At 43.5% G+C, this 26,929-nt stretch overlaps 1 protein-coding gene across 3 annotated transcripts in view; it reads right to left on the minus strand.

Annotated features, from left to right (window-relative positions):
• The window catches only part of SGCD (sarcoglycan delta), a 317,216-nt gene that overhangs the window by 109,907 nt on the left and 180,380 nt on the right, over window positions 1-26,929 (minus strand). Inside the window, exons 1-2 of one of the 3 annotated variants that reach the window (XM_071814694.1) lie at window positions 23,779-23,941; window positions 13,802-13,858 (exon numbers count right to left, since the gene is read on the minus strand). In XM_071814694.1, the coding sequence (XP_071670795.1) occupies window positions 13,802-13,858 (57 nt within the window). In that variant the 5' untranslated portion in view covers window positions 23,779-23,941. Of the gene's footprint in view, window positions 1-13,672; window positions 13,859-23,778; window positions 23,942-26,929 lie in introns of those variants that run through there. The other 2 variants (XM_071814693.1, XM_065849345.2) reach the window with 2 other exon arrangements.

The raw sequence follows: 26,929 nt of genomic DNA on the forward strand, positions 1-26,929 counted from the left end.
AAAGGCAGCGCCTTCTGCTCTTGTGGTTCTTCTCTTAAGAAAAAAAAAGAAAAGAAAAAAAATCCATTGAGCTTTTCTGATTTCCTTAAGAGTTTAAGGTTATGAATGCCAGATTGCTTCCAGCTAGGCATTTACTGCTGTTTTTAATAGCTGAAACCTATCAGAAACCTCCTGAGGCTAAATATAGAGGAGAGAGCAAAAAGTAATCATTTTATATTCCAATCCCTGGTAGGAGAAACCTGCTGAAAGACGGTTAAGGCACTACAGACCAGTAGTCTCCTTACCATTTCTAACTCACCAATTAATTATCGCAGCTTGGCCGGTTCCAGAGCCAACACGCAGCGTTGCTGATTTCAGGGCACCCACAGAAGCGGCAGAGCTACCCTGGGACCTCTGCAGTAGCATCCTCCAACACTAATGTACTTCTGGATAGTGACAGTAAATTAAGGAAAGGGCACAGCTTGGCTATTAAGTAGCAACAGGGCCATAAAATAAGACATTTCAGCATCTATATGTGATTTTTAGGCTGGTGTCAACTCACAGTGATGCTCCAGTTATTCTGTGGAATAGAAAGTCTGACAGCCTTTATAAGCATGGCTCATTTTTATACGGGAAACATATAAAAATGCTGATGCATTATACTGTTGTATATAAACATGAAAAATAGCAAAGGTAAGCCAGAAAAGGTTTAAGTCCTTCAGAATTTAATAGAAAAAATATCCAGCCATCTTTCTGAGTGATTACAGAAAGTTACAACCTTATCAAAGAACTGTGAAAGATAACAAAAAGCTGCTAGGATGGACAGGTTCTCTGCTTGTTTTAGTAGATTCTGAATGTCGCTTCTACCGAGCCATAGCGATTCCATTGCTCTTCAGTTTTAAAGTTGGGTTTTTTCCCTATACAGACAAGCACAGAAAGGGTATGAAATACCTAAAATACATCTCAAAATACCTGCATATAAAAATTTCGTATTCTCACGTTACACTGCAAAAACTGACATGTACTACCGCTCTCCCCTCCCCATTATTTAAATCATCCATGCCACCACATTTCTGTAAGACAAGACATGGACTATCTCGGTGCTTCAACTACAGAAATCTGGGTACAGCTGGGCTGGCAGGTGTCAGCACAGGAAAAATATGCTATTGAAAAGCAAGGTTCATTCCTGTGATTATAACAAGGTGATGTTCAGTGCCTGACTTGGCACAGCTGTGAATGATTTTGAATGGGACTAAGGTCAAGAAAGATGGGAACTTATTAATAATAAATACATCAGATTGGCTGTTAATTTTAATAGTGAACACGGGTGAACAGTGAGGAAGCAACTGGCACGCTCTGAGACTAACACCGACTCAGAATTTTTTAAAATTCTAATTTACTCATTAAGACTCAATGGAGACACCTCTGATCAGGCTCCTTATCCATAGGATAAAAAGAGGAGGCACAGAAAAACAGTGATTGAGCTACAGACAACAGTAATAAAGATCACACCACATTCATTGAGGTCATTGTCCCTCACCCCCATGGCAGAGATGACGATCGGCTGCTGCTGTGACTGCATCCTTAAAGTACGGGCAACTGCTCTGCTTCCACTTTTTATCGTTTTAAAGGATTTTCATGGGGGGTTGGCAGCTTTGGTAACCGATTAGTGTATATTACTCAGACAATTCACAGGGCTTCTATAAGCCAGAAGGAGTCACACTGGGAGATCTGCTTTCTGCTCTAAATATAGCAGCACAAGAAATGAAATCCAAGTGCCAGATTTCAGTGGGATTTCCCAGGGTGAAATGCACTGCACACATGGCTCATTAGAGACCTTTAAAACAAAATCAAGAACTACAGATTGCACCAGTGTATTCCCTTCCTGGTGCTGTTACTGAAGACATTTTGGATGAATGGTGGTCATTTCCCCACCATGAATCTCATCATCTCTCTACACGTGTTTTCAGCGAGCATTTCAGCCAGCTCATCCAATATGAACATCAGTTGTAATCGTGCATAAGCAGTGAGTGTAGCCATGTAACTTCAGATTTCTTACTGAACGTATTAAGTTTAAGAACAGAAAAACAGGAAATGAGGAAAACGAAAAAAAGAAACGAGTAAAAGAGACCAATTTGCTCTTGTCTACTGGGATTCATGTCCAATTGTCCACCATTTCCAGGCTCCTGTGCCCTGTTTCCAAAGCTGGGAGCCTGCTTCTGCAAGACTTGGGAGCACAGAGTCATAGTTGTTTCCAGCAATTTCTGCCCACAGAGCTCTCTCGGGTCCTTGTCTGTCTTTTGTACTGAATAAATTCCCACAGCATCTATGTATTTGTTTTAAACTGATAAACTTAATAGGTGAGTGAAATCCATTCAACGTGTCACCCTGTAGATAATTACCATTTCTAACTGACGGGATACTCTCTGTATTTGAAAGTTTAAAACCTTTTCCTTAGCAGGCTGCCTTCCGGAGCTGTACGCTGTCAACCTGTTCTCTCATTCACACCCATGCAACCCAGAAGTGATGCTATGGATTTACACCTCAAGAAGAACCACCCAAGAAGAATTTACACCCAAGAAGAACCGAGCCATCCATCAAGAGACTGGCTACCCCATGTTTACTTCGCATATTCTACAGGTGAAAGGGAATTAACTGCCTTCCTAGCCCCAGGCACTGATCCCACCTGCAGAACAGATTGTCCCCCAAAGCATGACGCCCTTCCCTCATGCAGACAGCTCCTGTACAGGAATATTTCAATGCCTTTCATTTTGATGTGTGCAAATTTATTTTAAGTTTCAGTGAGTTGCTCTGGCTGCATAACTGGTACCTGGGAGGATGGGAAACACGACCACGGTGCTGCTCCTATTGGCAAGGGAGCACAAAATGCTCCAGGGTCTTTACTGGCCTCAGTCTCCCCATACAGAGATTGTTATTTCAGCCCTGAATATGTAAAAGACCCTTATTTTCCGTTCAATGAAAAAAAGGACTGAAAAGGCAAACTGTTGTGCAGAAACGCTTCCTTTTAGAAGAAAGGTGTCATAGCAATAAACATAGCTCCCCTGGGAAGAAGAAAGGAATTAAACACATCTGCCTTCTAACACACAGGGCTTTTCTTGGGCTACATACGAGACTGAATCATTTATAACACTAGCAAAGACAAATATCTCTGGTCAATAGGTCTTGACACAAGTAGCTTCAAATAAAAATGATATTTGCCTTATAATCTATACCTGCTGGTCAACTGAATTGTGCCCCCTTCTAGAAAACGCAGTTTTCTATAAAACCACAGCAGAATTGCTGAGATCCACCCAATCTTCCTATAACTCAGCCATCAGCTGCTCAAGCTAAGGTTCCTCCCCTTTACAAGATCTGAGGCTTTTATGCAAACTGTCTATCAGTCTCTGTTGATGACATCTCTCCAGAAATAAGTGCTTGATTCAGAAGTGGTTTGTGTACACAAATACATAATTAGCAGGAATTCCCTTTCTAGCATGCAGGTGAAGCAAAGACTGTAAAAAGCATTTGACCTGCTAGTTTCCCACAAGAAAATTCTTCAATGTCTCGTTTTGAAAGATTAAATATTTGTTGTCAGGAACAATACCGCCCTACTAAATTATTGGAATCGAAATCAGCACCTACATGTCTATACGACTTGCACCTGCACGAAATACAAGTATTTCACTGCTCTGCATAACTCAAGCACTTTCTAAAATGAAGAGGTGCACTTTGCCACTCGTGTTTGCTTGCTAAGAAATAACACAGGCAGGTCACACGTTTTCATGTATTTAACTGTAGCAGCAGCTTCAAAAAATATGACTGATGTGCCACTGACAAACAATGACATTTCTATTTCCAACTCACCTGTAGCCCTCTAAGAGGTCACTCTGAAAGATTTCAGTCCATTTAGAGATTTTATGTGTTTCAGCATACATTAAAGAGAACCTTCAGAATAACAAAAAGCAGAAATCGGATGTACATCCCTGCTGACTTGTGTGACACAAGGCGTTAATGAACAATGCAAGAACACAGGAAAGCAGAATGCTGCTGTGGTTTTCAACATCGCTATCTTCAGCAGAAAGGATAAACAGCAGAAAATGGCCATGTCTGCTGCTACATCATCCACACTTTTATTTTCGTCACGCCTGTTTTCAGATCCGTAATACGAGCAAGGATTTTAATCGAGCTGAAGGGTGCAATCAGAGCGCCTGTGCTGCCGAAAGCAGCATGGAAATGCTGATAGTCATAATCAGGCAGGACGTGTAATTGAAGTGCCACGTGCTTGAGTTTGGAGCGGTGGCTTTAACACGAGGTTCTGTGCTCCCTATAGACATGGCACCCGGGGCTCCCATCGGAGCCCTCTGGCCACAGCTCACCCTTCTGTGCCAAACAGACACTGTGGTACCTCGGTGCAGGGAGCAGGACCATTTTTTAACACCCATGCTACAGATGGTGGCTTATAAAATGTCCTGCCTGCTTTAGGGGCACACTCCATGCCCCAGCATTACCAGGACAAGGTGCTGGCAAGTATCCTAGAAAAGGCTGCCAGTGCCCATATTCCACGTTGACACCAGCTGCCAAACTATAATTGTCATGAGAAGGATCAGCTTCTTGTAGAAACAAAGGCTAAGCCTGTGGACTTGGAGTCACATACAGGTGTGAGAGCAGGGAGATGTCTCAGATGTTCCCAACGCCAGAAGCAGCACTGCTGCTCAGCCCCACACACCTCGAGCTGGCAGAGCCCCTCTCCCGTGCTTCACGGGACATGCTAAGTCAAAAGGCTTGTAATTTTTTTTTTCCAGAATAAGCAAAATACAATTGGAAGTCAACAAGAACTGTACATAACCAGAAAATCACGATGGAAATGAAGCTACCAGGAGGACTTAGGCAGGACACAGGCGCCCATCTGAGAGGGACATCATCACGCAGCATGGCCAGTTTGGGAGAACTATGCCCTTGGACTTGTCATAAACATACCATGAACTGGGCTTTTCAGTAATTAAACTTAAATTTTAGCTGGTTAACACAAAGGAAGAACCACTTATTAAGACCTCAGTCACCTTAATTGCATAAGGATAAAATAATTTCCAGGGACCCCATGTGTGGCAGTAAACTTTTCAGGGTTTTGTTTTTTTTTTTTTTTTTTTTCTTTGGTTGGGTTTTTTTCTTCTTCTCTTTTTCCTGTGGTGGGGTGGAAACTTCAATTAGAAGCAATTACTGGAGATGTAGAGGCTTCTCTGAGGTTAAGTCGCCCTTCATTTTCTCCAGAGAAGCCTTTAATTAAATGCAAATAATCACAAATTTCATATAGCAGATTGCCATAATTTCACTATTAGTTACTGGATCTCATTTTAAAAGGAAAGAGGTGGGCAGTAGTGCTGGTCGGACGCAAAATAATGAGAACTCAAGAGGTCAAGGCTGAACTACCTGCGTAAATCTATTCCTCTTCTATAAATCTGTCTGCAACCACATCATTTCAGTATTAGCAGGTTGTCCTTCATGCCAAGTGCATTGGAGTGTAGTCCCATAGAAACTTGGGCCTCAATACAAATAATTACTTCAGTCCATCTTACCGTCGGCCAGGGCAGTGAAGGTAGGATGTGTAATGGGTAAGATGTAATTGAACTGGAAATGACCAGAACTAAAATGCAAGCTATGATGAATTCAAATGGTATATTCAAGCTCATCTCCATTGCAGAGCTCTGGAAGAACAGGCACGTGAAATGGCAGCAAGTATTTTAAACACATCTATCAAATCAGGTATGGTAGCGTCTAAGTAGAGAAAAGATAATATAGCACCTGCAGGAGCGGAGGGAAAAGACAGACTCCACACAACCACAGGTCTGTAATTCTGTCCTCAAAATCACCAGTCTTTACATCTCGTTCTGACAATTACAGAAGTAAATACACGCATACAGCTGTAGAGAGAACATGCCACATTTACTCCTTTCCTTCAGTCACACACCAGGTTATCACAGCTAACGCGCAGCAGTGCCTGCAAGCTGGGGCTGCACCCGAAGAAGGTGAAGGTTTCTGCTGCTCAGTACTTTGTGCTTTGCACAGTCACGCTGTCTCTGTCCCCTTTCCACAGATTACGCTACAACCCAAGATGCAAACCAGCAGGGGTTCAGGACTGTACGCCAAGAAATGTTTTTAGAAGTGGCTTTCTGAAAAGCTGATGGCTTTGCAGCTCCAGGATGAGTTGAAGGAGGCACAGTGGCTACTCCATGCAGCTCCTCAGCCTTCAGGCAACCACGTAGAAGAAGAATAACATTTTTGTTATAGCAATGGCTGCTAAATTTTCAAAGCTGAGAAGGTCATTGCTTTCTGCCATGCAGAGAGTTCAGGAAGCACAGGAGGAAAAAAAAGTGCAAGGAAGAGAAGAAGCAGTGAAAACTCACTCTGTGGCTCAGCGTGGCATGCCATTTCTGTGTGGATTCCCAAATTAAATCATTTCTCCCACTGTACTGTGAGAATATGGGGAGGGATCAGATTGTAAGCTATTCAGAGGACTAACTGATTATTGGCATTTCAGGAGAGAGCTTGTTTTTGTTCTTTTGCACATTTATAATAATACCTTTTACATGTTCTCTGAGAGACAAATCTCTCTCTGCTTTAGAACTGCTAGTCTGAAGATCTTTTGTTGGCATTGAGTCGAATGCTAATGTGAAATATCTTATTTCCTCAGATGAAAGAGAAGCTGAGCACAATCCCCTCTGGAGGGAGGTGGCAGAAGGTGGGATCTGGGATCAAGCGTTTATGACTCACCCCTCCTGCGCAGCCCACCCATCCCCTCCTGGCTGTTCGCCGGGTCCTGCTGCTATTGCACCAAGGTTCCCATCGCCCTGCACAGCAGGGACAGGGACACCAGCAGATGGGACACTCTCTGTTCACTGGCAGTAACGCCTGGAAATGAAGCGCTATGCCAGCGACCAAATGCTCAGTCACATCGCAAACCACCCAAATCCCTGCTGCTCTCCTCTCTTCTTCACCTATTTTAGCCCCTCTGTTCTTGGAGGGGCCAAACAAAGCCATAATGTATTTTTAATGTATTTTCCTGCTGTGAAGATACGCAGGAGACTGGCTATTGAGGCTTGACAGCATGGCCTATACAGCACACCTGCCAGATGATGTTTTGCCTGTTGTGTGCGTTGAACGGCAGGTATGGGGAAAGCTGCTGAGTCTCCAACAGCTGCCTTCGTATCAGCAGTGGTACTAACCAAGAGATGCTGGGTATCAGGATTTCAGCGCTAAAGTCTCTGGTGTCTGGTAAGAAAACAGCACCAATGAAAAGCTTTTTCTGGCTTGGGAGCATTTATAATATCTCACACTCCTGGTGAGTAGTAAGTACAGAGCTTATGCAGCAGCTTCTTCCACACTAGGGACGCTAATAAATAAGATTGCTTTCTTCTGCCGCTGAAAAACAGAGAAACAAAATATGTCTCAGATATTTCCATCTCTTGGACACATGCTCCTGTTCAGATGGCTTGAGTATTAACAGTGACTTAGAAACAACTGAGAAGTGAGAGGTGGAAGCCTTTACATGGAGATGGAAGCACAATCGCACAAACCTCAGTCCTTCACAAAACCCAGCCCAAAATATTAGAGGGAAAAGGGCCATCTGCCATCCTAACACCAAACACCACAGACTGCCTTGTGCAATAGCTAAAGAATCAAAGCAAAGAATTACTGAAATGATTGCAGTGCAACGTATCCAGTCATTTAATGGTACTAGGGGAATACTTACTATTTCACTATTTCTTTTGATCCCATGACATATCTGTAAGCATATCCAATGCCACAGCAGGCCTCCAAAAACTCAGTGCTTCAGCGGAGAGTAGAGAAAGTGAGGCAAAAATATGGGTGCTTTTCATCACTTTTCGGCAACAAGGAAGATGAAAGCCTTATATCCTTATGCTGGCTGAGAAAATGTGGTATTAGTGTGATGAAATATTATCAGAGATTGAGTTTTCAAAGGTCTAGCACTAGAAGAAACTGATGCATATGTAACTCAGATAACTCAGCTAGTCATCAGTACCAAATGCTTTACATTCTGGAGAATGCAGCAATAAAGGGGTTAAACTTGTAAGAACACTATACAATACCCTGTTAAAACTGACTATATTATTCTGAGCTCCAAAGGAGTGAAGGCAAAAAAGTACTATATGTATCTTTAAAAAAGATAAGTAATCCCAATTGCTTTTCATAGAGAAACAATAACTCTCTAGGAATGAAATTCAGGTCTCTAAGAAGAGTAAAAGAAAGCATAACACATTTATTCCTCAATAAAGGAAAAAGGAAATTAGAATTTAGCATAAAAACCTGCCAATAAAAAAAAACATTACAGAGAAGGCTTGATCCACTGATGTCACTGCCAAGACTCCTACAAAATTCCAGAGGGTAAAGATTTTACCCATAGAAACTTCTTCACTTAACAGTACAGTCACTCACAGCATTGCTGGTGTTGTCAGACCTCTACAAGATTAACATCTTTATATCAGAAGATGCAGTCCGTGTGAATGAGGAAAGAAGGGAAATACACAAAGCTCTTGGGTCATGCAGTCTCAAAACAATTACTTGTTTTATAAAAAAGAGCAACATGAATTAGGATGGAAAAGCGCACAGTTTTGTATGCGTTTGTGTGTGAGGGAGAGGGAAAAAAACCCTTGCACTCTTTCCTCCTTTAGGATATAGTAACATTAATTCTAACTCTAAATAATTTTAGCTGACTGATTACAGTTGTGTTACAAAGCAGAAACTGAAAGGCAGTGCTGATTTCTCTCCCATGTTGGCCTTAACCATTGCACCTAAAGAAACCCCAGAGAAATCATGAAAAGGGACTATAAAGTGCAAAGTCATTTTATTCTGAGGCCATTTTTAATTAAATAAAGTTAGAACAAAGTCTGTTCCTTTAAATCATTAATAAAAGAGTCCTGCCTGTTAGGGCAATGAGTTTTCCTAACTCTAATCCATCTTTACTGCTGTGTTATTACCCTACTGTTTTCCTGTAATTAAAATGCGGCAGGTAGTTTACACACAAGAGGGAGTAATTGTATTGGAAATAACTGTTCATAACCAAGTTTTGAAAGCTAATTTTTCATATCAACTTTTAATAAAGAAAGCAAGATAATAATGATATTTAACATTTATGCCACCTACAGCAGCATTTTGTCTCTCTAAATTGCTAACATTTCATTCAATGATGCTAAAACATACCTCATCAACTCTGAAAGCAGCCCGCAGCAAAAAAAGGAGAAGTTTGAACAATCGCAGTAATTTGTTCCTATTCAACTGAAATAATAAAATATGGTTGAACCTCATGCTAAGGGACCCAAACCTTCAGAAAACATTGCGTGGTTCTGGAAGGAGAACAGAGTTCGCATGTGCTGTGGTTAGGGAAGAGCTCAAGCTCAGCCTGACCGGGCCAGGAAGGGAAGATCTCCCTTCTCTGCACCCAAAGGAAGATGGAATGAGTCAGGTCATTACCTGCTCATTTCTACATTGCATTTCCTTGAAAGTACACATACAGATGGCACGAGCAGCCTGCAGAGATTTGCATGGATCTGGAAGCAACACATGCTCTCCCAGTTTGGAGGACGATGTTAAGTTTGGCTTGTGAACGGTCTCCTAATACCAAAGTTCCAGAATATTTTCCTTACAAAGGCGATTCTGGAGCCTTAACTTTAGATGATTCTTAGAAGACGCTTCTCAAGGAATTTCAAGCCTTGCAAGCTGATTAAGAGAAAAATACTATTTTTCAGTTTATTGTTGTTTACAGTCTATCAGAACGTGCGATATATAGGACTATAGAATGGCATATGCAAACAGCTCCTGTCCCAAGAAGCATACAATCCAAAACACATGAACAGGCAGCTACGGATAGAAACACCAGGGAAGTGCAAAGGATAAGCAAAGGGTCCTCAGTGGTTTGATGGACAGACAAGTAGGTGGATGTTTGCTGTTTAAATGCAGCCACAATGGGACACAGTTTTTGTCTCTCCTGTTTAGAGGTCTTCATGCTGCCTAAGATGCAACAAAGAGGTACTAATGGTAATGATTTAGACTCCTAACACTGTTTAAAATACAAGGCATTGTATGCTAACCTTGTGGAAAGAGATGAATGCACTGTCAAACCATGTACTTCTATGAGGCACATCCAAGATCTGAACGAAGCGGAGTTCCCTCTACCTGTATATCATTGGAAAGCTGAGTGCTGGATGATGGTTTCTACCTCAATTAGGTTAGGCCACCTTCTGGGTGCATTTGGGTTTCAGTCCAAATTGGTGGCTTTAGTCCAGATTCATTCTGTGGTTTGGCTTAAAAAACAACGTTTAGAGGTAGAAACCTTCACAGAGCTTCCTGCAGCGCCGGAGCAGCCCTGATGTGAATGGATGGGATAAACAGACCTGGCTATGGGAACCAGCTGTGGAACAGGCAGATGTTATCTGAGGTTGCCTCTGGGTCTGTTTTTCATACAGCCTGTGCCTGATATAGGCATTTACAATAAATAGAGGATCAAATACAACATGAGAAGTGAATGACTGCTCCAGAGGATAGAATAGACAGTGACCAACCGGCTCCATGAGAATGTGACACTGCTCTGACAGCCCTATGCAAAAAGCAATAGCCACACATAAATTTGTCTAAGCCTTGAATGTTCAAATAAAAGCAAAACCTAGAACACATTAGTGATGCCTTGCTTATTAGAAGTCACGAATTGGAAGCTTATGGTTTGATTTTAGGAGAGTTGTCTCCTGGAGCACCAGCCAGCAGGGAGTGCAGAGGGGAGAGAAAGAGAGTCCAGGGCTTGATGTGGAACCAGAATGGATGGGTCCTGCTACAATGTGCACGAAAAGGTGGGTTTTTTCCCTGACATTGTCTTGCTTCATCTCCTACTCCCTTCTCCGCTCCCCATTATCAGCATTTAAAACACCCCCGTGTCTTCCTGAGCAGGTTTGCTGTGCTCATTAAAATACTGTGAGCACTTATTGGCTGTAATGAGCGCTCATTAAATTCACGTTAAGTGCCAGGACCATCCTGTGGAGCTGAACAAACTCAGCTTCTGGGAGGAGAGCTCAGGGATGGGAAGATACCAGAAATAATACATTTTCCACAAGAACAGAACTACAAACTTTCCCCTCCGTTTTTGCTTTGCAAGCACAAGGGTAACTCAGACCCGCTAAGCAGCAGCTATTGCTCACTGAGTACTCGAATCATTCCCCTGCCCCAGAAGGACTCTCAGCTCCTCTTATCAGAACAGGAACAAATTAAAGATTTTTCCATATTTGCATCTCCTCATTTGAGAATTTTCCTACATTTGTTATTTAGAGATAAAAGTCTGCCTCTAAAAAATCACTTAGCAAAGTGGTTTTCTCAGCCTCAGGGAATGGTGCAGGAGGGATTGCAGAGCAGGATCCAGAGCAGCTGGTGAGGTTGCCGGAACAGCAGGAGATCAGGAGATGAATGGGTGCACATTGGGCCAAGGATCACATTTCACATGCCCTGTTCTTATATTTATTTCCAATTGGCTGTGTGAGAGACACACACCCCAACTAGTGTGGTCGTGCCTATAACCATAAAGCTGTTCCCACTGCAGGATTCGGTGCTGCCATCTGTGTTTTTATCACCAAGTGCTGTTCATCGCCTACTAACACTAGATGATATGAATTAACTAAAACTGTATATGAATATACTTTACCTTGGACTAACCCCCCAGTCAATCAGAGGGCAAGTGACTATTTTAAGGAAACAGAATCAGACAAAAGCTTGAAGCTCAGCACATCCCCCCCGAAAAACAATTTATATCCTAGAGGGGTGGAGAGAGCTGGAACAGGGAGATTTCTGTACATATCCCTAGGAGATGACCCTTCTGCAGATAGCCTGCAAAAACCAGCAGGCAAAGTGCAATATGTGAGGAGAGGGCAGTGAGAGAGAAAGGAGCAGAAAAGCACACTTGGCTTCCCAAGCAACCTGTAGAGAGTTGACTGACCACCACCAAATAGCAGAAAGCATGACACCGACATATCCAAGTTATGTTATTTTAAAGAAATCAAGTTGCACTCCTCGAAAGTGAAAATCTGGAATCTTATTATTTTGTGCTCGGCTGATACCCATACTACTGTCTGTCTGATGACCAAGTCTTTCATCACTTCAGAAATATCTGTTTTTCAACTACATTAATCTACAGACCACAGCTCAGCACAAAATGTGTACCAAAATGCCATCAATTTTACAAGAATAAATAAGTGGTCTGGTTAAGCATTAATTGCTCCATTTTGGCTCACTCTTCACCCACTCACAGGAGCTTTTTGTGGATTACTGCTTTGTAATTGCTTGCTCCCTAAGCACACACGCATTGCAATCTTCTGCACACCTTGACAGCACCCTGGTTAGAGAAAATGAGTGTTACATGTTCCCCTGACACAGCATTTTGTCTGCTGGAAACAGTAAGTCAGAGATTGTTTACTCATCTTCTCATGGCCCATTAATGACATAATGTTGGACACAGCTGTTCAGGGCTTTACAAGACCGAAGCAGGGAAAGAAAAGCTGGGAGACTTCAAACACGCTGCTCACAGCAGAGCCTGGTTGGGAAAGTCCTTGAAAAACGGTCTAAGGGAATTTAGCCTTACAGCTCTCTCATGAAGTAAATCCAGGATTGAAGCCTCAAACTGAGTTTCTCCTGAAGACTCAAACGATCTTACAATAACTCCATCTGACCAAGGTGGTGATGACTGCTTTGAAGAAGAGGGGACCAGACATTTCATTTTCATGCTGCTCAGCCAAGTTATCTACTGCAAGACTAGGACCTGCCATATATAAAGTCTCACTAGCCCTGGAAGTGGGGTGTGCTTGGTTCATCATGCCCTGACTTTGAGTGTGTCTGAGCAGAAGAGGTGATGCTCACCCTGTAAAAAGGTAATTTAAGTTCAAGTAACTCCTTAATATCTCAAAAGAGTTTGAACGGAGCTAAAGTGATGCACAGAGTGCTCTGGGCCCAGGAGGTACAATCTGCCCCAGTGCAATCTGCCTCCCAGTACAGCTGCCCAACGCTTTTCTAGGGATTCTTCTAGGGGGTCTGTGCAGCAAGAAAGAGCTGCTGGCAGGACTGATGTGCACCAACCACAGCACAACGAGGACAAAGATATGTGCCACCTAAATACCACAGCCAGAGAGCCACCCAGGAAATGCTGTTTTTCTTCATGCAGCTTCTGGAACCACAGCATTACGAAACAACACAAACCTTCCCTAAGCAAAAGGCAAATCAAGTTCTGCAACTTTTCAGTCATGGAGAAAAGCAGAAAAAGTCTGAGAGAAAGGCTCAAATCTATTCCCACACTCCAGTTCAAAATAACCTATTTCATTAATTTTAAAACACTTTATAACTGAGAACTGGGGGAGGGTGCTGTATGTTGTTTACATATATACATGTGTATATATATATATATATATATATATAGCAGGCAGGAGGAACATGATTTGCAACGCTGAGATGGTTCCTCAGCTTGGCAATACTGCAGACATCTCCAGCAGAAAAAGAGGATCATAGAGCAAATTTGTGCCTCCTTGTAATAAGGGCTACCCATGGCAACTGAAACACCCCGTTATCCAAGCTGTATCTAAAGTCATGCTCAGAGGAAAGACCATCACCCTCCCTCATCCTCCCCACACCTTCCAGGGTAACCCCTACTTACAATTGTGAAGTTCATAACCTTCAGAATCCAGATGGTCATAGCAAGGTTCACCAGGATTAAAATCATTAGGAGCAGCACAAAGAAATAGAGGCATCTCTTCCTCCAGCCATAAATCCCCACTTTGTATACCTGGGGTCCTTCCGAGGTCTGCATGGTGCTCCGGTGCGCGTACTGTTCCTGAGGCATCTGAAACGATCACAAAGAAACAACCACGTGTATTAAGGAGCAAGAGAAAGCCAATCATAAAAATTGCTTGTGTCTGCCTCTTAAGAGGGTTTTGTTTTTAGTTTGTCAGAGTTTACCAGCTGGGCAGCATCTCTTTTGATGTCCTGGGTCTGCATTATTTCCCTTTTTGCTTATGGTATGCAGGAACATACCAAAAGAGAATTTTATCTGTTAAATGTATAGATTTATTTATAAATACACGCGAGCACGCTGTCTAAAGGTATCCTATGGAGATGACTCTCCAGTGACTCTCTTCACCGCCCCAGGTTTTGCAAGGCAGGCACTCCAGGGCCTCTAAGGATCCTGAGGGGAAAATTTTGCATGCGTTTGGTAAAAGCAGTTGAGTTCAGCAGTTTGTTTTGAAGATGCAATATTACTTCTCAGAGGCTTTAATTTAAAAAAAAAAAAAAAAAAAATCACCTCAAATAAAATCATTCGTTCCAGCCAAAGAAAAAAGGCAAAGGGGAAATGTTTGCCTTTCTCCCTTCCTACACCCCAATCTTTCTTAACCAAGTAAACTTAAAGCACAAGGTTCACCATTTTCCATATCCCTAATAAATTATCCCCAAATATCAACGCTGGTTGAACAAGGAGTCTGGGATGCTAGGACACCGGGGACCAAAACCAAGGAGAGAGGGAAGGAAGGGAAGATGGCACTGAGGAAAGCAGCGCGGTCATGGAGAATTCGCTTTTTGGTCCCCATTGGTCACCACCGTCCCCCCTCCTGCAGCCCGGTACCCGGCTGGCTCTGGGCACTCAGGGATCTGGCTGTTCCCACCACTGATGGAAACAGATGTGTGCTTTTAAACGCCATTGCAGCCCGCTGGGATGGGGGTGCAGAACACAGCTTTATGTGCACGGGGCTGCGATCGTGGAGCTATGTTGTGCCACACAAATCAAAGTATTCACGTTGTCACCCTTCCTATTTGGGGTGCAGAAAGTCACTTTCAACAGCTTCTCCCAGTGATCAGTTTCTTAGCTTTTCAGACTTTTTTTGATTCACAGACTGAGGATATCATTTCATCTCTAATAACACATAGTTTGCTGAATTCTTTGCATTTTAGAGCCTAGAGAGATAAGAAGCCACCAAACACATTGTTGCACTACTGATTCAACACACCATGGGCTTCTTCCTCAGGGTATCTGGCATAGACGTTTGTATGCAGTGAATTATAAAATTCACATAAAAGGAGGAAACAATGCACGTTCCTCTCTGTGGAAGTGTGGTCCGTGAGGGTAGAATGAGACAACAGTAGAAATTAGATGCTCATTGATAGCAGCTTATGTTTGTTTACAATTAGTTTTCCTGTTTTCTTCCTTACTTCTTTTGCTAATAGCTTCATACTCCAGCAACAAATAAAACAGAGCACGCAGTTGGTGGTGGAGCAGAGCCCATTGCAGGCCAACGAAAGGTGAGTTTCTTCACGGCATAACTTTCATGCCAATAGCATTGCACCAGGGATGAAGTTAACACTTTATCTTTGCTGCTGCAATGCTGAAGCCCACACGTTTGAGTCAAGGGCTGCCTGAAGAATCAGTTACTTTTTTTTTTAACCTTTCACCACTTCAAAATTTGCTAAGACCTGTGTTTGCTAATGCTGCCTGGCGTTGTCACCTGCAGCACAGGGGATCTGCCACCTCTCCCTTCTTCCACAAGCCTTCACCCCCATCCAGGCTGAAACATGGTCTCAGGTGCTAAGTAAATCCATTCAGCCACTAAACTCTTTTCAGATCAGAGGCACTGACACGTCTCTCGATCTGGACGTATAAAGCAAGGCTGACTTTGTGGCGTGTTCAGGAAGGCTGGTGTGCTCGCATCCCTGCTCTCATCCCGACAGCAATGCTCCTCCAGAGGCTGGAGGTGCTCATGTGCCTCCTTCTCTAGTGTCAGGAACTGTGTTAATCCCCCATATGCAAAATTCAGGACAGTGGCTGAAAACAGGAACATTTTCAAAAACAGTAACAAATGAGGTACTCCTAGAATTTTCCTCTCAGGTTTCTGAATCATTGCATTTTTAAGAATTTTTTTTCTGTAAATGCTTAGGGGCTACAGTCCAGCAAGGAGAAAAACCAGGTCAGACTTGTGCATCAGCAGGGTGCTGCAAAGGACACCCAGAGGAGGAGAACCCCAGGCATCAGTGCTGCCCATCGGTGGGCAGCTGCTGGGCTGAGCTTCCTCCTTTCGAACAAAGGTGCTGCCGGTGCTCGCTGGACTAAAACCAGCACAAGGCGAGCCTCAGCCAGCCCATCCATGCCTCCAAGCACGCCTGCTTTTTCCAGTTTTCTCAGCTGGTTTTAATTAAAAAAAAAAAGATCTTGCATCCCCCCCCAACCATGCGTCATTTACAACCTCAGACTCCCCCATGCCTCACTTACAACCTCAGACTCCCCCAGCCCCATCTAATGTCATGAAGATGTGCAATGTCAGTTAGTGCAGACACATCACGTTGGGAGAAGCCGACAGCTCACAGCAAATAAGTCTGTTCTTAACACAGGCCAGCTCAGGCAGTTCAGCCAATGTGCACTAAAAGCACATCACTGAAGAAAGGTGTGTCTCTATCAAAGAGCAGTTTTCAACAGTGTAAGTGGGCTCACCACAAATCACTTCTGCTGCTCAGACCAGCCGGGCTATCTAGCTCTATACAGAATCATAGAATCACAGAATGATTAGGGTTGGAAGGGATCTCTGCAGACCTGTATCTTTTACAAAACAAGTTGGTTACAACAGATCCAACTCGGTCTGCACCAGCATTTTTGCTCACAGATGCCAAATCAGCAACTGTGGTGAACTTTGCAGCACGGAGCTCATCAAAGAGAGGAGCTGGGTCACCAACAAACACAAGCACTTGGAGAAAAACAAGTCTTTCTACATCACTACAACCACTCCGACCTGTGCAAAGGGAAAACTTAAACAACAATAAATTACAGAGTTTTCACTACCTTGGGGGAAATTATAACCACAACTACTGCACAGTCAAGGATTTTATTGCTTAATATTTTAACAGAGGATCCTGGAGAGCACATATTAAATGCAGCCTCTCTCTTGGAGAAAATTAATAAATTGCATCTCTAACCCTCTGAAATAATGGATGTGGTTTGACCAATAAGAAACAATATGAAATACTCAGCTCAAAATAGCTCTTTACTGCAAAACTTGCTTATTCTCTTCATATCTCTCCTGCTCTCTCTCTTATTTTTTCTTCTTTCTTCACTTGCAATCTCTAGGATGCAAAAAAGGCATATGCAGCTGCGGCAAAACTACGCAGACATCAAAAGAATTTATAGGAACAGAACATAACCACAAAGAGCAACTTGTGTCCACATAGCAGCCTGCTTTTGACAATTTCCCTGCTTCCAATAAAATATTTAGCTCGCAGCTGCCCTAACAGAGATAGAGCAACTAAAGTACTAAAACACACATGATGAGGATGACTTAGGAATACAGCATAAATTTCTAACAAGAAAATAACATAGGAATCATAGATGACATGTTCTTTCTATACAAGCTCTCACAGATCTACATTTAGAGCTATATATGATTTTTAGCTAGCAATACCCCCAATATGTGAATAGCAAAAGAAAATGCTCGTGTCTGTAGTTCTCCAGGAAGAGAAGACAGAATGATGGACAGAGAGTGCTGAGGTGTGCTAAACAAACAAGCCGAATAAGGTGGCCTGCAAGGCAACTACACAAGGAACAAACCATATCTGCTATCAATAATCTGCTCTGTGTGGGAGGGAAAAGTATGCTAGTCGTAATTTACATTTTGGCAACTTCTCCTGACTCAAACATTAAAAAGAACTAAGGCGCCAGAGAAAGAAGTATTGCTATGAAAGGACATCCAGTGGTTGTATGTGCAAAGTATCCCCCTTTCAGTTACTGAGCCAAGGGGAAAGGGAAAATATTATGAACCACCACCTAATAGCATAATAATGGTGAAAAAGTAATACTGAAACGAATGTAGAAATTGCAAAGAGAAGTACTCCTTCCAAAAGTAAAATCTGAAACTGTCTGACTGCCATGAGAGGGCTTAAAGACAGACGTGCACAGCGTTGGACCATTAGCACATGTACAATCCTATTTACGATCTGGAAAATGCAGCATGGCAAATCTTCACAGTTTAGCCACAGACAACATTACCATGACTACAAAAGTATAGCCTGGCACCCTGGTAATTCTCCAACGAGTTCTTGCTGCTGTGAAAAAAAAATGGGCAATAAGGTTTTGCACAAGAGCTGTATGGTGAGTCCTTATACATGAACACTGCAAACACAAAATCCTGATACAAAATCCAGTCTGTTTAGAAAAGCTATTCATCCTTTTGCTTTAGCACACCTTAGGGATATGGTCCATGACAAGAAAGATTTATTTGTTTGGGCTATTTTTTTTCAGATCACTGGAAGTCACGTCACTGTGTCCTCTGATCTGCACAGGCTGCTCACCAAGTACTTCTGGCAAAGAAGCTTCAGTACTTTCCTTCAGTAACGCTGAAACCAGGCTCAGCTGAAAGGCATCACAAATCAGAACTGGCACCGAGCTTCCAAAAAATCACATCAGACCCCAGCAGTTAGGGCAAATCTCTATTGCATGCCTCTCTCCCTTCCACCTTATCCTCCTGCTCTGGCAGAAAGCGTCTCACTGGGGCACACAACCCAGCTTAACAATTCATCAGAAGTGTTTTATATGCACAAGGATGGATAAACATCTTTCCCTTGCAAACACCGGAGCTGTAACATCCCCTGGTTGTGCTGGCTTTGTAGGCTTAACGAGGGTGATGAACAGGGTGAGGCATAACAAGAGGAGTCAACAACATTTCTGTGCCACGGGGTTTCTTTGATCAGTGCTTAAGTGATGTACGTTTCATAATAGAACAGTTTTAAGCTGAAAGAGATGCAATCTGGGAAGGCAGCTTCTCTCTTATGAGCCCACTGAAAATCTACTGCTGAAAATGCCCTGGAGCTCATGGAAGTCCTCACTACAGCATGGATCAAAAGCCCTAAAGACCCACACAGTCAACACAGCATTTCTCTTCCCTGCCTGCTTGCATTTAACTGAGGTGTAACAACTTTCTCAGAAAAATGAAGAGCATCCAATGTCAGGCTAACCTGTAGCATGGTGATGGGAACACACTTCTAGATGATGGGAGAAGGGTGCAAATTCCCCCAGGCCTTGAGCCTCTCTCCCCTCTGCCATCTCTTTGTGTCCATATCACTAACATCCTCTTTCTCTCTGTTTTTTTGAAATGGAAACCTTTTATTTTGGGCTGAAATGACAAAAGAAAAATACCTAAAAATCCTTCAGAGGTGCTCTCTGCCATATCACTAGAAGGCAATGTACTTGTATTTGCTAGCTGTAAATGCTCTGCAGATTCATCCTCTTTAATTTCTCTATCTTTTAAGTGCACAATATCCACCAAGTTCAAAAGAACAGACATATCTGGAGCGTGACTTAGAACAAAATTTGGCATGAAGAAGAGTGTCTTGAGCCATCTATCAACAAGACTATTTGCCTCTCCACTCTCCATAAAACTCTCTCTCAAGCTCGACACCCCCAGGCCCATTAATCCACCAGCGTCACGACCCAAAAGTGATTTATGGCCCCGCACACGGGTCAGATCACTGCCCAGGTCTCCATAAAAGGATCTGGCTCTGGAAAATGACTTCTCACTTGCAGCTTGGCCAGCAAGGGCTGAGCACTGGGCAGCAGCCCAAAGGATGAAATACTTGCTGGGGCAGTTAAATCTCACAGCACTTTCCTCCAGCATCATCTAAGCCACGAACCCAGGTTCTTCTACCCTGATGGCTGCGTCAGCGTGTCCTCTGCCACTGCCATGGGTGTCCCCAACACTGAGGTTTTCCTTCTCTGCTTGTCCCTCTGCTTCTGTCAACAGTTCCCATTCCTCCTCATGGGGAACAGCTCTCCCATGAGTTGGGAAGACCATCATCACCCAATGCCCAGTGTTCAGGTATCGCTGATACAAGGCCAGAGAGACAAAAAGCAGAAAGAAACATGCTAAGGTATGTCTTATTTTCTGACCAGTCTCTGTCAGTGGGGTACATCACATATAGGGTTCTTCAATTATCTAGCCTGATTCTGGCAAATACAAGCTCATCAATAAGCTTTTCTTGGCCTGTACAGCCCACCAGTGCGTGCTTTGCGAGGTGCACTAGGAAATACCGCTTTTCCCATTCCTGCCTCTTGTATCTTGATGAAATCTTGGACTCACTCGGCAAAAGCAGCTGGGGAGACCTTGGGGATTCATCTCCTGGTAAAGCATCTCTCATCCAGATCCCTCAATACTCCAGGCTCTCCCCTACCTCAAACATCTTGAGAGTTCCTGTAATTTCCCCAGTTGCTAGGGCTGACAGCATTTCGACAATGGATAATGGCCCTGCAAAAGTCTTCAGTTTATAAACTGGTATCTTTGAGCAGATGGATGGAATGAAAAGCTGAACATGAGACTTCAGTTCTGCTTCATCACTGCTCTGCATTCGAGGAGCACTTACAGCAAAGTTCTAAACATATTAGAGTTTGCCAGAACGAAACAAAGTAACGGACAGATCCATCTCTGAATAGCATCTCCTAAACCCAAAGTGGTATTTTATTATGATGCTGCAAGAGTCTGTGAGCAATGTGATGCTGCTACCGCTTCTCTTCGAACAGAAAAGAAACTTGTCTGTTTTCTTATTTATGAGTGTTTTTTCTAGCTTTTAGACTTTCTGCTTGATTTTTATCTTGTCTTGTTATTTTTCTCTTTCAGAATTAGGGAGAAAATGGAAAGCAAAGTTAACAAGGAAGAAAAAGGTTCTGTAGTGAGTTCTCGTATGTATTGAGCTAGTCAACAAAATGTTTTCCCCAAAATGGCCCACAATTTGTAGAGATACATTCACGCCGCATGCAAACACCACACTGGCTTTGCTGCATTCACACACTGGTTCCTTTGCACCGCTCAGATGATGTGCAGCAATCATAAGCCTATGTCCATCTGTGCCAAGTTTACAAGCACTTTTTCCCGCTGGAGCGTCTCAAAGCAGGATGAACAACTATGAGAACCATGCTAAAATAGCCAGAAGCAGGTGTGACCACAGGAGGCTGTGGGAACAGCAAGAAGGGTATCATCAACTGAGCTCGACTCAGAAAGCAAGCTACGGGAGGTGATACTGTGCAGACTTCTGCCCCAACACACTCTCACCTCACAGTATCAAGAAAAGAGATATGGCTTGTAGGAATGTGCAAAGCGGGATCATAATATGGATTTATATGGCTGGAATCCAATCGGTATGGCAAAAATTGAGAACTGTGGGCTTGGGGATGTGCCAGGATCCAGAGCACAGTCTCTCCAGTGATCCTGCTCTCACAAGTTAAAACTTGTTCTGCTGCATCTTATCTCCACCATCTTCCCTCTGCATGATGTGCTTAGTTGTTTGTTTGCACAGATATACTTGCTTTCTAGTTTGCCCTGGGAAGGACCAGGAAAGAAATAGATATATACTAGGGTGTGCTTATGGCTCTTGCACCTGTATGCTTGCAAAATCAAGACAGCCTCCAGTTTCACTTTAGATGTGTAACATTCTCTCCACACATGCACATATTTTTCAGTCCTTCTGGGTGCAGAGCAAAGCTCGAATACTTGAGCTGTGTGGAGCTGCAGGAAGGTCACTTTTGGCAGGGGGAGGTTTGGAAGCAGCTGCCAGAGTCAGGGAGGAAACCACAATCTCCTGGATCAAACCCAGCCCAGGGCATTACAAAGAGCCTCCCCTGCCCTGCCTGGACTCACATCCACACACCAATGTGGGGACAGCAAGCAGCTCAGCTGGGCACTCTGGACATCCCATGACACAGACTGAGCCCTTATCTGATGAAACATCTGCATGTTGCTCATCCCACCCAGAGCACCCAGTGCAGGAGCACCCCTAAAGCCAGGTCTGGCAGCCCAGCCCTGGCCACCTCTTTCTAAGACAGACCTATTCCAGTCTCTTTGTCTCTCTGCCTCTTCAGTGCTGATGATCAGATTTGGGAGGTGGGATGATGCACGATCAGAGGCAGGAACTTGATTATTTGTTTTTTAATTATCTTATAACTAGCAGTGAAGAAGATAATTGGTTGACTGGGTGCCTAAATTAACAGCTGCTAAGACAAGCAATAGAGTTCCACGTCTGCAGGGTAAGATGGCAGCCTGTGAAAGGCTCAAGCAGCCTAGATCATACGAGACCTTAATTTAACACAGCATGTTCACCACAGGTGCATTTTCCGCAAAACAAACCTTGAGCTTATCAAGCCTCTTCATTTTCATCATACGTCTCCCTCCAGCACAGCTCATCTCTGTCCTTCCTTCCATTCCTTTCACCCCCATCAGCTTCCAGGAAGCTACAGCACATCCATGTCTCTTGAAGGATGCCCTTCCTGCACCCCAAACCAGCAAAGTCCTCACTTGACCCAAACCAACCCATTTCAGCTGACCATGATTTTCACAGGATAAAACAGATACTGTGGAAAGGAGATGATCCCAAACACCTTTATTTGTTCCCTTCCATCACATAGAATCTGTTTGCATTGGACCAGATATTTCCACTAAAGATCCAAATCCACTGAATTCCACCATGTCCAGGTAGGGTTTGGTGCCTGCCTGAACCTGCAGTCATCCCTTGGAGCTGCCTACATACACGCTTCACCAGCATTACTGGGAGAAAGCTCTGGCCTTGTCCCCTACTGGATCTGATGCACTTTGGTGGCCCACCTCACCTTGTTACTGAATCTTTTGCATTGCCAGGATGAATGACTCTTTGAGCCCTGTACATGCAGTCCTGCAGGATGCAGGCAAAGCAAACTGTGGGTCTACTCCCATGAGCCAGCTGTCCCACTGTATAATTTAATACCCTTAATTCATTCCTTGTTAAAGAAAAAAAAAAAATCAGCATAAAACATGGCTAAAAAGCATTTTCAACACATCAAATAACATTGCTGTGAAAATCCGAGGAAGAGGCACTGGCAGAGGCAAGGAAGCTTCTGAAGCTACACGAGGCGAACTCCTCCTGACACCTCCATCCGCCCTGACGAAAGCGCCGTACCCGAATTCCCAAACACGAGCCTCTGCCATATAAGGTGCTGGTATCGTTGCAAAGGCAAGAGAAGCTTTAATGCTGCAACTAAAAGGATGAGAGAGCATTGCCTGAATCTGGCAGGCTCCTAAAGAGAGAGTGAGCTTTTTATCATAAATGTTTCTGAAGTTATTTGGGGAAGAAATGCAAATCAGAAGAGAAGTTGCAGCCCTTAAATTAATGTTTTTTCTTCTAATCTGCTCTACATGGTTTCTGACTGTGCTGTCTCTTGCAGTTTGCTCATGTTTTATAAAATACAGAAAAAAAAATACACAGAGAAATCACAAGGCAATGATTATTACTGAATTGCTGCCTCTCTTCACAAGCTAGCTGTAGCAGGAATTGCCAAACAACCCCTAAACGCACTTTCAACTCATTAGACAACTATAACACAAGGTTTATGTAAATGTATTTATTGTGACCGAATCACATTTTTCATCAGAACCTGTAAGTGACACAACCTTTTGGTAGTTTCAGGCTGTATGCGTACTTATTCCCCCAAAAGAAAAAGTTGGGAATTATTCAGTCAGGGCATTCATGCAGCCAGAAACGCAGCGCAGGAGTTGCTTTGCCTGCAGGATTCCTACCGAAGCAAAGTTAGCCAGAAACCACCACCCAGCCTCAAACTACTCCCATCCCTTCGCAAATATGCTGCAACTTCCCATTCTCAACCTCTTTTTTTTCCTCTAAACAACCGTCTGAAAGCAAGAAGCCTCTACGCCCAAGCACAAAAGAACAGCAAATCACCCGGGGTGCAGCGGGAAGGAGCAAAGCGGCTCTTACCTCCCCCTTGGCGGGTGGATGCAGAGCCGGAGGGTGATGGAGGATGGGGGACGATGCTGAAGGTTGGGGGACGATGCTGGAGGCTGGGTGACGATGCAGCTCAGCTCTGGGAGCAGCACAAGGCCTGGCCTCTGCTCATGAGCTGCCCCTGTCAGATTTTCCAACAGCAGAATTGCAGCCAAGTCCCTGCCCATGCCTGAAGAATTTCCTGAACAGCATTCCCGTTCTTTTTCTAACTGCTTTGAAACCACACTGTCTGTACTTCAATAACGCTTTGTCAGGCCAAGTTACAGCTACTGGGCTGGCTCCAGATAGCAATTGAAAACACATGTGTTTTGCATTAAAAGCCCCCTTCTCTGCGCACACATTCAGACACAGACACCCCCATCTGCACTCAACCCTGGAGCCTGCATGTCTTGCCTTTGCAGCTATAGAGCTCATCATTTCAGTTTAAAAGAATAAAAGGATTACGTTGGTGGGGATTTTCTTTGGGACAAGTAAAAAGGGGGTGGGAGGGATCCCATTCCCACAGAGAACACCTGTCTGGTATGTTTTGCTAGAATCGGCAGGTCACAGGTGCCCAGGTTAAGACACAGCTTTGACAAACCCCAGCAACCAAGGAAGCACAAGAATCAAAATTTCAGTTCACCACTACTCTCCTTTTATCTTTGCCTCTGTCCCTTCTAAAAACTGTAAGAAAATAATGCGTATTTTTAGCATCTCCAGACTGAGTTCAGCACATCAGCACCATATCCTAATCTTGAGACATACTCATGTATCTGCTTATACTAAAAATAATATAACTATTTCTGAGTACTTTCATCCCTCTCTGCTTTCCAGCTCTCCCAACCCTTAAAAATACTTTAAGCACCTTGCATCTCCTTTTAAAGAGCATTAACATTGCTCTGGTGTTGGCTTAAGGAAAAGAAATAGAAGATATAACGCTATACCTTTAATCAGAATGGGTCCCAGTTCTTAATCTCTGTGATCATTTCCGGACAGCACCACGGGTCAAGGCAGCAAACATGGGCTCCGCAGCTCGAGGTGCCCTGTGCCCGGCATATGCCCGCAAAGCGGAGCCGGAGTAGACGTGGAAACGCACATGGATGTCCCCCTTATTCCACCATGGCTAAGTCCCACCAAAGATGAAACACAGCAGCAGAGTTGTCAAGGTAACAATATAGAAAAGAGACAGTTTAAAGAGAGAGAGTTATATTTTTTCCTCTTAATGTTCCTTTTCAAAACCACGCACTCCACTTCTATCGGGTTGTTCTGTTCTGTGATTTACAGAGGTGCGGCAGCCAGATGAAGTGTTTACAAGAGACAAATGCAGCTGGGGACTGGAAATAACTGAGAGCCTTATATATGGTCTGATGCAGAGCTCACTGAAGTAGGAAGTAGGAAACCTGTTGCCTTTCATGGTCTGTGGATTTGGTCCACAACAAGGACTCATTTATCCACAGGAAGGTGAGATCTGCCTTTCACGCACCGGCAATGACATCTTACAAAACCCACATGGGCTGCCGGCAGTACTTCATCCATCCAACCTGTTCTGAGAGAAACACAGGATCTCCTGAATTGGAAGGAACCCATAAGGAATATCGAGTCCAGTTCCCATCCCTGCATAGGACAACCCCAAAATTCACCCCGTGTGTCTAAGGGTATTGTCCAATTGCTTCTCGAACAGAGCTGCTGTCATAACACCATACTTGGCTTTTACCTGCATCCCGTCCTGCAAGCAAAAATGCGCTTAAGTCCTGGAGAGAGTCACACGTCCGTCAGCAGTATTGCCCACGCATCCAGGCAATGCACCAAGGCCAGATTTGGGCAACCTTGACCAGCACCCCAACTGCATGGACTCAGTGGGGATGTATGAGGAATAAGATGCTACTTTGCAGAAGACAATATGAAACCACCCAACCATTCTGCCTCAGTTTTCAAGCCTACAAGCCAAGTGAAAGGCACGCATACAAGCCACACACATACAACCACTGGTGATAGCATTTCAGATTTATTTGCACAGCTTGTGAGGAGTCGGTTTGTGCCAGAACAGAAACCACAGACTTTTGGATAGCAAATCAGGAGAGCTACTGATACAGATAAAAGAGAGTTTCTTAAACTGGCTACGATGACAATGATAATAGTCTTTGTGTTGTCAATCAGTAACAGCAGAAATCAATGGCGCCTAAAACTTTTGGAGTCTCTTAGTATAAATAAACTGAAACAGAAAAATATGAACTGTAGATTCACATAATTAGATTTTCAGTTGTATGAGACAATTGGGCATCTGCAGAGCTGTTTGCAAGATGAGAGCAGTCCTTGCCGTCTGCCTTAAATTTCCCCATGGTTTTTGTTCAGCAAACCAGTTACGTATGGTGACAGGCAGTAACTTCAGTGGATTGATGTGTGTTTTGAGTTAAGCACATGCTTTTATGCTTTGTGGTCCAGGACTTCTATGGCAGCCTGAGCCCAGCAGGACCAACAGTCAAATCATTTACCACATGGCAGTACGGTACTTTGAAATTAATCTGTTCCTTACATAAATGTGGTAAATCAGTGGTTTTCAAATTTTTCTCAGTGTGTGGGTCACCAAATATTTGCCAAAGGTAGTGCATACCCCTGTAATAATTTCACAGGGAGAGATTTTTACATTCCATACACAAAACTCTCTTTTTTCTATCATTTTTCACAGTTCCCTCGGGAAAAGTCCACAGACCTCCCATACACGGAACAGGCTGGAAACTACTGCTGGAGATAACTTAATCCCTTATTAAAAATGTAAATGATATCTTCTGTTTATGTGCCATACTTTCTATCTTCAGAATATTTATGCGAGCTAGCAGCATGCTGGCAGGTAGAGACATGGGGAGGTGACAGCATTAATAGTGCATTTTTTCAATTGGCATAATTAGTAGGCCAAGTCTATAAATATTTACATTAAATCTGTCAGGCATCACACCAACCTCACTGATAACTTCAAGGTGTCTTACTGTAAACTGCAGTAATGCCTAACTATTTTTGTCATCAAGTAGCACATAAAATGCTCCTTCAAGCTACGCCACTTTGACTAGGGTGTTTTGATCTCTTTCTCATTTGGGTACGGGGTTTAAAGATGCTTCGAGTATCAGAAAACTGTGGCTTGAGGACTGTT

Source organism: Patagioenas fasciata, chromosome 14 (genome assembly GCF_037038585.1).
Source record: "Patagioenas fasciata isolate bPatFas1 chromosome 14, bPatFas1.hap1, whole genome shotgun sequence".
Lineage (NCBI taxonomy): Eukaryota > Metazoa > Chordata > Aves > Columbiformes > Columbidae > Patagioenas > Patagioenas fasciata.